This window comes from Mesoplodon densirostris, chromosome 2 (assembly GCF_025265405.1).
Source record: "Mesoplodon densirostris isolate mMesDen1 chromosome 2, mMesDen1 primary haplotype, whole genome shotgun sequence".
Taxonomy (NCBI): Eukaryota; Metazoa; Chordata; class Mammalia; order Artiodactyla; family Ziphiidae; genus Mesoplodon; species Mesoplodon densirostris.
Genome location: NC_082662.1, coordinates 86,076,996 through 86,090,778, shown reverse-complemented (window position 1 = coordinate 86,090,778; position 13,783 = coordinate 86,076,996). Strand labels below are relative to the sequence as shown.

The 13,783-nt window shown below is 37.5% G+C and overlaps 1 protein-coding gene across 1 annotated transcript in view; it reads right to left on the bottom strand.

Moving 5' to 3' along the window:
• Nucleotides 1-13,783, bottom strand: part of TLCD4 (TLC domain containing 4) — a 59,638-nt gene that overhangs the window by 5,682 nt on the left and 40,173 nt on the right. The window contains exon 6 of the mRNA XM_060085578.1: nt 9,261-9,334. Coding sequence (XP_059941561.1) covers nt 9,261-9,334 — 74 coding nt within the window. The remainder of the gene's footprint in view (nt 1-9,260; nt 9,335-13,783) is intronic.

The window sequence follows — 13,783 nt, the reverse complement described above, 5'->3', positions numbered from 1 at the left end:
GGTCTCATTGTCCTGTGGGACCCTCACATATATGTAATTAAATGTTTTTCTTCTGTAAATCTGCCTTATGTCAAACTTATTATTAGACCCACCAAAGAACCTTGATGAGTAGAGGAAAAATTCTTCCTCCTCAAAGGCTCAAACACCCTGACAGAAATCTCTGGTTTCAAGTCTTCTCTTAAGTTCTACTTGTAGTTCCATATTTCTGATTTATTGCTGAGCATCCTCACCTGACAAATCACCAATTCTCAAATGTGTCTAAAACCCAACATGCATAAAAACAATACCCCACTCTTTGCCTAACCTCCCTTTCCTCCATGACCACCACCACAGAAAACTCCCATTATGAATCAGTGGGATCACCATTGCCTTAGTCATCCAAGTCAGAAACGTGGAGTCACCCTAGATTGTTCCTAGTCTGGAACCAAGCCCGATCCATTTTATCTCCTAAGATTCTTCCTAATCCTTCCCCGACTCATTCCATTCCACCTTCTGCCATTATAATTTGTGGTCATCGGCGTCTCTTACCTAGATGACTGCAATAACCCAACTGGTCTCCCTTAACTCTACATTTCTAGCCTTTTCTCTTCGATGCCACAAGTCCTACATTATATTTAGCCTAGACTACTTCCTGTTCTCCGGCACTTTATGCATTTTCCAAATTTTTCGTTGTCTGGAAAGGTGATTATCTAAAAATCTAGACTTTAAGAACTTGTGCTTTGGCTTTACTGTACAATCAACTGCATTTATCTTCGGCCAATTTTTCCATGTGACTGGTGCCTGATCTTTAAGCCAGTCTCTTTCAAAGGAAAGAACTCACATATTAATTCAAGTTGAAATAATATTTATATAATTGTCCTTATCTTTCTCTCTCATGTCAGAAGGACCACTTATTTTATTGGAATCTACCTTGTCTTACCTAATGAGAACACCTCTTCATTCCAACAAATAAGGGCTAACAGTTTGGGAATATATGTGTTGATGCCGAGAGGGAGAGGAGCAGGAGGAAGCAAGAAGACATGCATGTGGGATGGAAGGAGAGAGGGAAAACACTGTCTTTCACCACCATCCACAGTTATTACTTAGATGGGTAAAGAAGAAAAGACACCGAGGACCAAAAATTATAATGACAGCAGGTGGAGTGGTATGAGTCGGGGAAGGATTAGGAACAATCTTAGGAGATAAAATGGATCGGGCTTGCTTCCAGCCTAGGAACAGTCTAGGGTGACTCCAGGTTTCTGACTTGGATGACTAAGTCAATGGTGATCCCACTGATTCATACTGGAAGCTTTCTGTGGTGGTGGTCATGGAGGAAAGGGAGGTTAGGCAAAGAGTAGGGTATTGGTCTTATGCATGTTGGGTTTTAGGCATATTTGATTGTATGTGTGTGTAATCCTCCCCAACCCCATAGAGAAAACTCTGTCTTTGGTCATTTAGCATTTCTTCCTCCTCCTGCTCTTCTAAAGGGACTTGGAGCTTTTGATTAAGTTCCCTGGGAGTTAATTGTGCAGAGTGTGGTACTAAGCACATGCAGTGTAAAAACAAGGCATTAGCAGGTATAATTCACATTTGGAAAGAGGAGAGAGGGCTACTTTCAGGTAGAGAAAGAAAGAAAAAAAGAGGATGGGAGCAAAGGATCCATCCCCCTATATGGTACCGACCAGTTTGGTGACTTTTAGGAGTTGAGAGTCAGAAGTGTGAGCTTTGGGAAAGCTACAGGGTCCAGGAGATACTGTGAGTTCAAGAGGAATGGAGAGACTTTTAAGAAGTGTTGCTGTAACAAACTGGACCTTTGTTGACATCCTTGGAAAAACTCCAATAAAGATTTACATGTTATACTGTTGCTGGGACTCTACATGGAGACTGGGTTGTGAGCTGCCCCATGGGTTTTATCTTGGTTGCAAATGTAATTCTTTCAGGCATGTGAACACTGTATTTAATAAATATTAACTCTGGAAATTTAGGAGTTCAAAAACGTAATTTTAGAAAAGTTGTCCTCCATCCCAATATTATTCTGGCTCCCCTTCTACTTCTAAACTTTTCCTTTATTGTATCTACTCTTCCTTCTCTTATTTCTCAATTCTAGACATTCAACTTTACACCTTTTAAACACCATCTTTTCTCATGGCTTCAAATGTAACCTCTATCTGATCATTTCAAAATCCCTCTCTACCTCTTACTACATTTCCACTCAGATGCTCTGTCCTCTAACGCAGCATCTCCAAAGCAAACTCATCATCTTCCCGTCTATTCTTCCTGATCCTCATCTTTTTTCATTCTTCTAAGTTCACTGTAGAAAATATCTTAAACTTGTCTTTTTTTCTCTATCTCTAATTTATTATTACCAATTTCACTTTTTCTTCCCTCAAAAATCTTTATTCCATCATATCTACTCTATCATGACAGCCTAATTTGGGCTCCTATTTATTTCCTGGACTAATGAAATTACACCAGTCATTCACACAACTAAGAGCTATATGCTAACCTTCTAACCCAAGCTTTTGCCTTCCATCTTACAATATATCCCACAAATACCAAAAACTAGAATTACTCAGTGCTATTTTCAGAATGTCTTTCTCCACTACAATACATTCTCACTGTCCACTGGTCAAGTTCAATCAGCTTTCCCTGGCACTCAACACCCTCTCTATCCTCTATCCTCCTAAGACATACTCTTTGATCCTACAAGTCTATGCAGTTTCTCTTTCACATGGCATGTTTATTCCACTTTTCAAAACCTTATGTTCACGCCTTTCTCCCTTCTCCCTTTCCCATCCACTTCTTTAAAAAAATCCTAAAACATTTAAGAATGTGTCCCAATTTCCCTTTGAAGCCTTGCATGACAAACATCAATCAATAATAGGTCTCTAAACGTGATTCATGGGCCCCTGAGACTTTTGGGGGAGTCTACAAGGGAAAACTATTTTCATAATGATACTAAAATATTATCTGCCTTTTAATTGTGCTGACTTCTATTCTGATGACGTAAAGTACTGATGGATAAGACCGTTGGCATCTTAGCACGAATCATAGCAGTGGTACAAAATGGTACTAGTCATCATTGTAATCTATGCCACATATTTGCAGTTAAAAACAAACAAAAAAAGAGGGGTTGAGTGGAGAAGTTTCACTTAAGAATGTCCTGGGTGAAGCAGTAAGAATGATCAATTATATTAAATCATGTCTTTTGAGTACATGTCTTTTTAATATTCTGTGATAAAATGGGAAGTACGCACAAAGCACAGTTGTCTTATCCAAGAAAAACTCTTGGATAGCCTCTGAAGAGTTAAAAACTTTTCTGATGAGGTCAGTAATGGGTTTTTAAAAAAATGTTACCTAATAACTGTATCAGCATTTATCATAAGACCTACATAACTCAGTGAACCAATATTTTCCAAATGACCAAGGCATGATGACACAAAATTATGAATGAGTAAAAGATTTCAAAGTACATGACAGACCAATGGATTTGAATATAACAGTGTATCAAAAGTCCAGTGATATGGTTTGAGATTCCACATTTAACTAATCTTTAAGAAGCTATCTCTTGGTATATTCTGGTGTAGTATTAAAGCAGGATATCAACAATTATTTGAAAAAGCTACTAAAATACTCCTTTACCTACTACACTGTTAACCCTGAGAGTTAGATTTTTTTATATGCTTCAACCAAAATAACATTTCACAACAGACTGAAAACAGAAACAAACTTGAGAATCCAGCTGAATTCTATCATGCTGGACATTAAAAAGATTTGCAAAAAATGTACAACACTGTTCCCACAAAAAATTTTTCATTTTGGCAATGTAGTTTATTTTTCACAAAAATTACATTAACGTGAAATATTATTGTTAATATTAAATGATCTAATAAATATTTTTTAATGTTTCAGTTCTGATTTCCAATCTGGTAAATATCCATAGCTATCAGCCTATAGGAAGTAAGAGTTCATTGAGGTCCTCAATAATTTATGAGATTAACAAGTCTGAGAATGGCTGTTTTAAACCATTAATAACAGCACTTTTCTTCTTGCCCTTTTTCACACAATGTCTTATTTTACTAGCTCATTATTTTGTATTATTAAGTCCTATTTTCTCAAACATAGACATGACACCAGACACTCTAGTGAAGCTCCCTGAGGCAGGGAATGGAACATTTAGGTACTGGGAAGGTATTCAATAAATACTGAAGGAACATATTAAGGAGCATAGGTACAAGTTTTTATAAGGTATTTAACCTTAACAGCAATTCAAAAACATGTCCTCATAACAGTTAAGGGCATTTAGGCAAAAAAGAAGTTACCACCATTAAATTACTTTTTACAAAAAGAAACCTGAGGCACGGGTATAACTCAGCAGCTGAAAATTAACTGAAGCCCAGGTGTCTAACCTTTGTGCCCCACCACATGCATTCCATGAGTCTTCTTAAATTATACAAAGCTCTAAAATAGAACATAAAATATCACAAACTAAAGAAAACAATTAAACTATGGAAAACTCTAACAGTACTTAAGTAGCTGTGCTAAATTTTGTCATAATCTCCTTGCTGTTCCATTATACCATTTCTTGCTCATATTCCAACCCCACTTCTCAATTTCTTAATTTACAAAAGACTTGAAGCTTTTAAATAAAGGTATAGCATAGCTTTTTACTACAAAATTAAAGAATAAGTTAAACTCTCTAATATTATGATTTTTCAAAAAGAGCTTCAAACAGAAACAAATTAAAGTTCCTTTAAGTGTCAAGGTTAATTTTCTCCTGCTTCAAAATCTCAAATCTGAATCATCTTCAAGAGACAGACATTGCTAAAGCTTAACTGATCACCTCTTGGGACTCATTCATTCAAAAGCAATTAAATGGCTATGTGCCAGACAATGTGTGGATGCTGAACCATGCAAAGTTCAACAAAGTTTGGCTCTTGACCTAATGAAATGCAGAGATAAATAAGAAACAGGAAAAAGAGAAAGAGAACTTTACAATAATTTAATTTATTAATCATAATGGTATAACTGTGTGTCACTATTATGGAAGCACGGGTGAGAGACACCCAGCCCAGCCTGGAAGAGATGGGGTTTTGTGATGGAAATGACACTTGGGCTGAGTCATGAAGGATGAGCAAGGAGCCAGGAGGCCTTTCTAGCACAGGGACAAGTTGGGGTGAGAGGAGATTTCTGAGGAGGAATATGGCAGAAAGACAGAAGATAGCTCTACTTGGAGAGCTTTCTTGCATCACATTACAGAGCCCATATTTTATACTGGAAGCAGCAGGTGCCACTGAGAGGATCTAACCAGGAGACTTCGTGTTCATTTTTGTGTTTTAGGGAGATCACCATGGAAGATAATAATACAGGAGAGGATGAAAGGGGTATAGGCCTGGAGGCAGGCAGACTGCCTAGAGCAGGGATCAGCAAACTTCTTCCACAAAGAGCCAGAGAGTAACACAAAGTAAGGGGTTTTGGAAGCTCTACCGTCTCTGTGGCAACTAATCCACTCTATTATTGTGTGAAAGCAGTCGTGGTAAACAAATATGCATGGCTGTGCCCCAATAAAGCTTTATTTGTAGAAACAGGCAGCAGGTTTGGCCTTCACGCCTTGGTTTGCCAACCCCAGTCTAGAATAGTTCTTTTCTGTCCAAAAGAACTTTCTGCAATAATGAAATGGTCTATAGATGTTCTACCCAATTCGGTAGACACATGGGGCTAGGAAGCACTGGAAATGTTACAAGTTAGACTGAGGAATTAAATTTTTAATTTTATTTAATTTTAATTAAATTAACTATAAATAGTCACATGTGGCTTGTGGCTACTCTACTGGACAGTACAGGGTTAGAGGCTGGTTCAGGAGCCCAGGCAAGAGATGATGAACTAGGGCACTGACAGCAGAGATGGAGAGGAAGTGGCCAAGGCAAGAAATGTTTAGGAGGTGATACGTAGGACCTGGGATGGACCAAACACAGGTGAGGGAGAAACAAAGATGATTCCCACATGTTGAGCAGAGATAACCAAGATAATGGCCAGGCCACATGCTGAACAGGAGCATATAAGAGAATACAGAGGGAAATATGTTGCATTCTATTTTAGACATGTTGATTCTGATGTGCCACCTGGGAGGAGAAAACACTTGACTATAATACAAAGAAGTAGGTAATATTAAATATGCTCTTTTTATAGAGAAAGCAACTGTAGTACAGGAATGTTACATAACTTAGCCAACCAAGGTCAGAGCAAGTAAGCGGCAAGGTTAAATTGCAGCTTGAGCTTATATGATTCTAAAATTCATGCATAGTCCATTACACCACATTGAGCAAATGGGTAATAGCTGAAACCCTGAAAGTACAACTCACTCAGGGAGAAGCACAGAGAAGATCGGTGGGCCCAGAAGAGAACCCTGGGGAGCACCAGCATTTAAGGAACTGTCTTCAACAAAGAAGACTGAGAGAGGATGGTCAGAGAACTACAAGAACCAGGTGAGTGCAGGGTCACAAAAGCAAGGGGAGTTATGGCATTACAAGAAGGAGGTGGCCAACAGCATCAAGTCCACAGAGAGATACAATAAGATAGGCACCGAAGAGAGTTCACTGGATTTTGCATCTGGAAGTCAATGGTACCTCTAATGAAATCGTTCCAGCAAAATGACACAAGAGGAAACCTAATTTTGATGGGTTAAAGAACAAAAAAGATACTACAAAGTAGATAAAGCAAACATAAACTATGCACTTCTAGTGCTGAGTAAATTTTAGCATATTGAATATACACTACATTTAACACTTACTGCATATGTACTGAATGACAAGCACTATGCCAGGTGCTTTACACACATATGTAAACATATAACAAAACATATAACCACATAGAATCTTCACAATAAACTGTAAGGCCTATAGGTATCATTATCCCTGTTTTATAGGTAAGAAAACTAAGGCTCAGGAAGATTAAATAATCTTCCACTCACACACAATGGTAAGTGGGGGAGCTTGAATTTAAATCCAGGTCTTCTGCCTTCAAAGAACATGCTCTTTGCTCTCTATACTTTCACATCATCGGAGTCTTTAAAAATTGCAAAAGAACTCTTATTTTAAAAATTTTAAATGGCCAAGCCTAAGGAACTTAGTATCTTCTTGAAGAAATAAAATTATAACATATGAAACACTGGCAAACAATATAAAACAGTACATAAGTACCTGGGAAAGCAGCAGATCTGTAATCTAATCTCTCCTGTTTGGAGGTGGAAGGACCATCCCTTCCACCTTTGGCAAGAAAAAAGGGTGATGAGGGTAATTGCTTGGTAAGCATACTAATGGTATTTGTAGTAGAAGAGTCTTCATCCATGGAATGCTTTTAGGATATACCTAGTCTAGTATTGCTTATGATAAATGAACCTAGAATGTATGGATTTATGGGGTCTGACCCCTGCCCCAGGAAAGTTATATAAGCTATGTAACTATCTGAGTATTACATGGAGATGGCTTCATAACCAAGAGAGCTCCTTCCCTGTCAGCAATATGAACTATACATATCACTTAGAGACCTCATAGGTAACCTCATTCCAGAGCATGCCCAGTGCAAAAAAGACCTAGGGAGCCATACTGATGGTCCTGAACATATCCTTGCTTTGCCAGTATCTCATGATTACTTGTATTCTTGAGATAATTAGTAAGGACTGATACAGGGTAAGCTCCCTAACTCACATGAGTCTGATTTGACCCCCAATTCTCTGGGTTATCTCTGTACTAAGTGACAAAAGGCTACATGTAATTGTGGGAGCCTTCCCTGGGTTTGGGATTTTGACCTAAGACTTGAAAGATAGGTAAATTTTTAGAAGATGGAGGGAAAATAGAGGATGGGAATAAAGGAAGAAAAGTGAGAAAAATCCACAGGTGCGAGACAGTAAGGGTGTAAAACTAACTCTAATGAGTGGTAAGAAATAAGGCTGGAGACATGGCCCACATCACAGAGCACTTCGAAAGTTCAGAGAAGAATCTAAAGAGGATGCAGTGTTTAGTAAGAAAGTAAGGCACTGAAAGTGGAACACAAGAAAGATGACTTTGGTAGCACTGTGAGGAAAGGACTGAAGAGTGGGTGAATGTGGAATTAGAATTAGGAAGTCAGTTGGAAAGCTATCGCAGTAATCAACCGTGGAGATCCCGAAGGCCCTAAACTGGGACCATGGATGTGGAATGAAAGGAGCAGCTAAACATTTCATAGAAAAAATGTCAGCAGACCCTGTCAAATGACAAGGGTAATAAAGGATAATAATAAACCCATTGTCAAAAATGAGCAACTACCTCCCTCCAGGAGGTGGAGCTTAATTTCTCTCCTCCCACCACCTTTGAGAGTGGGCTATACTTCATGCCTTGCTTTCAAAGAGAGTAAAGAAAAGGAAAAACTTCACAGTGGAGAAACCTGGCAAACACCACCTCAACCACATGATGAAAGTTCACATCCCCAGTGATGTCACATGGATATCATGTAGCCCGATATGTGATGAGAAGGGCACTTCACCTTTATAGGATTCCTTCCGAAAACCTATAACCTCCGTCCAGTTATGAGAAAAACAGGCAAATCCAGACTGGAGGACATTCTACAGAATAACTGGACAGTAACCCTTAGCACTGTCAGGGTCATGAAAAACAAGGAAAGACTAAGAATCTGTTACAGACGAGGGGAGACTGGGGAGGCATGACAACTAAATGCAATATGGCAGCCTAGACTGAATCGAAGAACAAAAAGAAGATACTAATGGAAAAACTCCTGAAATCTGACAAAGCCTGAAGTTCACTTAATAGTAAAGTATCAATGCTGGTTTCTTAGTTTTGACAAATGTTCCATGATAATGTAAGATATTAATAGGGAAAACTAGGTGAAGGGTATATGGGAGTTTCTGTGTTATCTTTGTAACTTTCCTGTAAATATAAAATGAAAAGATTATTTTAAAAGAGGTAATGATAAGATAATGTTGGTGTCAGAATTTGGGAACAGGAGGAAGTTGGTGTCAGGAATATTAACTGGACCCAAGATAAATCCAGTAAAAGAAAGTATCATCATACCACAAAGAGAGCTGGGTTCAAGAGCCAGGATCACCACCTTCTAGCTTGGGAATCTTGGATAAGTTTCCCTAACCTTTCCAAGGCTCAGCTTCCTCATTTGTACAGTGGTGATAATTCATATCACATACTCTCATTTTTATATTTAGGATCTTGGGGAAAAATTTCCCCAAACCAAACAGCCCAAGTTTAAAATAATTAGTGATATCAGTAACCTACCGCTGATTCACAAAAGGGCTGGAAAGTTCTGCAAGCAGGCGAAAATTCCCAATGTATCCCAGCACTCCATCCCTCTGGGTGATAAAACATAAAACATAATGTCAGGGAAAACATTCTTATCAAAATTTCCAAACATCGAAGAAACATTCAATAGCTTCTCAGCATAAAATAATGATAAATATAAACACAAACCAAGTCTGCTAAACAGATTTTCTTCTCCGTGAAAACTCAGAAATGTCATTAGAATTCTACAGCATTTTTTAAAGACAACGTATTGTACACTTATGTTCACTTATGTATACCATATTCACTTAGAAAAACAGATTTCAAGCAGTTGTCTCACGCTAAACTAATGAATTCTGCACATAGCCATTAGTAACAGCATTCTCAAATTACCGTAGAAATAATGATTAAAGTAGTGTGCATTTAGGAAGTTGAGAAATTTTATAGCAATTAAATATCAAATAGGAATGTAGTTTAATATCCATTAGGAGCACCTTAAAAATCTCAAGAGTGTATTTCACTTCCTAAGTAACAATACATAAGCCTGTGAGCAGATACACATTTGTCAAACATAACAACACATGTTAAACCATATCTGTCATATTTGACCTGAAAAATATATTTGTCAATCAGAAGATACTATAGCTAAAACACACACTTTGGGGACCTTTCTGAATTTAGAAACATAATACCTAGTACTTTCCACTAATTTAATAATCGGAAAAGTATAGTACAGTTAATAAGCATCAGAAAGAAAACTGAAAGTATACATTCCAAAAATTTTATGTAATTTTAAGTGTTACTAGGTAAATGGAGTCATTCTAGCACTTCCAATTAAATCAATTATGATTACACACCAAAAGAACCTGCTCTCAAAACATTAGATATACCAGAACTTCAGAAATACTTTTCCTACTGTTTATACCACACTGCCTTCCAAATGGGAAAAATATAAAGCAATAATGAAAAAAATAATAATGAATGGACTTTTTATTTGAAGATTCTCAGTTCTCCTCTGTGTAAATTATTTTAGGGATTAAAAACTGAGAGCTGGACTGCAAGAGTTAGCTTTCCAAAATGAATCTAAAACTTTTTATAATCTCAAACTCACTGTCCTTAGTGAAACTGAAATGGGTGATGAGGAAGAAGAGGAGGACAGCAGAGAGACAAAGACAGTGGCCAAGACGAGCACTGTGCACAGAGGTGGCGGGAGAGGAGGATGCTCAACATTTTAGAGTCAACCAGACACAGCCACAGCAGTCCAAAACCACATGACAATACACGGGAAATAACTACGCGTGTGTGTTATTACTTTAACACAGAAATACGTGTAAATTTGAAATTATATATTATTTTGTACTATTTACTTTTCTGTTACAATAAATGAATTTATTTAAACAACAGGACCAGTTAATGGTGGCAATTAGTAATTAATAGTGGGACTAAACAAATAAAATTGTGGAAAAATATAATATTTTTATAATGTTTCTTTCTGGCCTTTTACTTTTCTTTGTCAGATATTTAAATGTAGTAGGTTATATTATTTTTTTTTATTATGTCTTTAAGAAGAATAAATGTAAGACTTTTAAAAAGGAGAATGTAAATACAATAGGACTAAATAATAATGATATCTTTCTATCCATGACACAGTAGGATATTTTTACTCCTTATTTACTTTTCCAATAATACTTTTCTGAAATGCCTGCGGCCTTTAGGATATCCTTATTTTTCTGCAGAAGTAAAACAACTACAGTTAAATGTAAAATTCACTTTGACTTGTAACTCTGCTCTTAGAGGCCCACATTACTGTTATCAGTCCAGTATGATGATCTCAAGCTAAATATTTTCTCAAGAAAGGTGTTTAAGCATAAAATACATAAAATTTTACTTACTAGCAATAGCAGGCTTTTAGAATTATAAGAATTAAGTTTCCAGCTCTCTAAGAGTATCTATCCACTTTGTATCTACAGGCTTGTTCTGGTAGATCAGCTGTTTGTAAGGTCATTTGTATGTATAAATTCATCGTATATGCCATCTATTTCTAAAATATCTATCATTTTAAGACACTCTAGAGTACCCTAGATGGATTCCAATAAGTTACAATTTTAGTTTTAAAAAAAAGTACTATTTAATGTAACTACCCTTTTCTGGTAACATTTTTGTGTTTTTTTGTTTTTTAATTAATTTATTTTATTTTTTTGGCTGCATTGGGTCTTCATTGCTGCGCACGGGCTTTCTCTAGTTGCGGCGAGCGGGGGCTACCCTTCATTGTGGTATGTGGGCTTCTCATTGCAATGGCTTTTCTTGTTGCAGAGCATGGGCTTTAGGCACACAGGCTTCAGTAGTTGTGGCACATGGGCTCAGTAGTTGTGGCGCATGGGCTTAGTTGCTCCACAGCATGTGGGATCTTCCTGGACCAGGGCTCGAACCTGAGTCCCCTGCATTGGCAGGTGGATTCTCAACCACTGCGCCACCAGAGAAGCCCCCATTTTTGAGTTGTGAAGCAGTTTTATTTCCAAAAAATGAGCCATTATTTCACTGTATGAGTTTTTGTCACAATCTGCACATAACATCAAGCAATGCAGGTTCCGAGAGTTCATCCTTTTCTAGCTCCTTGTGGCCTCTTCAATGATCATCAGTTTTGGAGAACCAGTCCATGAATATCTGTTTCACTGCAGATATTCTATTTGGGCAATTCATTATAATTAAGCAATTAAGTTTGGGGAGGCAGGCATAGTTAATGAATGATAATGGGCCTGGGGTGTGCAGGCCAGGATTTGAACCCTAGCTCTCCTAAGTGACCTTGGGCAAAGCTGACCAAAACCTCAGTTTCTCCATTTGTAAAACAGGCAGAATACCATCTTTATGACAGAATTGATGTGAGAATAAGATAAAATGCAGGGGCTTCCCTGGTGGCACAGTGGTTAAGAATCCACCTGCCAATGCAGGAGACACGAGTTTGAGCCCTGGTCCGGGAAGATCCCACATGCCGTGGAGCAACTAAGCCCGTGCACCACAACTACTGAGCCTGTGCTCTAGAGCCTGTGAGCCACAACTACTGAAGCCCGCGTGCCTAGAGCCCATGCTCGGCAACAAAAGAAGCCACCACAATGAGAAGACTGTGCGCAGCAACGAAGACCCAATGCAGCCAAAAGTAAATAAATAAATAGATTTTTAAAAAATTTAAAAAGACAAAATGCATACTAATGGCAAACAGGAAAAATACTAAAACAGAAAAGGCACTCTAAAAAAAATTAAGTTAAAAGTGAAATTGAACCAGGTAATTTTTCTTACTATAGCTATAAAGAAGATTAAATAAGTTTGAACAAGTCCTAAAAGGACCTATTCCTTCTTTCCTAGATAGAAGCCTCCACCTCTAGTCACTGATCCCTGATCCTTGGATGACTACACAGGACTAAGGGCCACGCCTAAAATGATGATGATGAACAGATGATAAGAAAGACAGATCACCATCACAATTAGTAAGGACTAAATGTAGGTTCACTACTGCTATTTTACTATAAAAGGTAAATCATATTAATAATCACTCCTTCAAAAATAGTTAATGTTACTTTCTAATTGCTGCAGAAAAAAATCCAGGTTGAAAAGGAAAATAAATACTTCTAAGAGAAGACTCACCTGTTTTATTTACCCAATAGGTTATATCAACCTTTTACCTCACTTTGCACAACTATACTGCACCCAACCCAAACTTAATTCTTCACCACAAGTTTATGCTCATGACCATCACAGCATGGTAGAGTTAAAATGGCATCTGAAGATTGCCTATTTCAATTACCCACAGATTTTTTAAATCCCTTCTACAAAAGCTCTGCCAGGTTGCCCCCCAGCATGGACAACTCCATGGTGAGTAGAGTAGCATTCACTAAAGCAGTTTTCCAAAAGTTCCAGAACTACACTGCACCCTCTTTGACGTCCACCTGCCAGTCCTACTCCTGATCCTGACTATCCAAAATCTTTTTTTCATACGATAACTCTTCAAATATTTAATGACTGTCCAAGTACATGTCTATCTTCTTTCCAGATACCGTTTCCAATTTGCTCAGAAAATTCTGGCCCACCCTCTTCAAAGTTTCTGAGCCCTATGAACTGCCAGTATTCATAAAACAAAAACAAACAGATCCAACAACAAAAACCAACCAATCTCTTGATGAAAAGAACCATTTACACATGATAATCCCTACACATTAACCAGTTAAATCACATATGCACATACATCTTTTTGAGGGGACAGGGTAACCTTTCTAAAGAGAATTTTAGAAGAACATGTCACTACCCTTAAAAATGTACATACCATCTGCCCAGAAATCCCACAAAATTAGTCTTTGAAAATAATTATGTATAGGCACAAATATGAAAACATGAGAATGTTTCCTCAAGTTATATACAATAGTGAAACTTAGAACAAACACATAACAATAGGGAATTGATTAAATATGATTATATATCCATATGCCATCAACAGAGATAATGATACAACCAAATAGCCTGAAAATAAA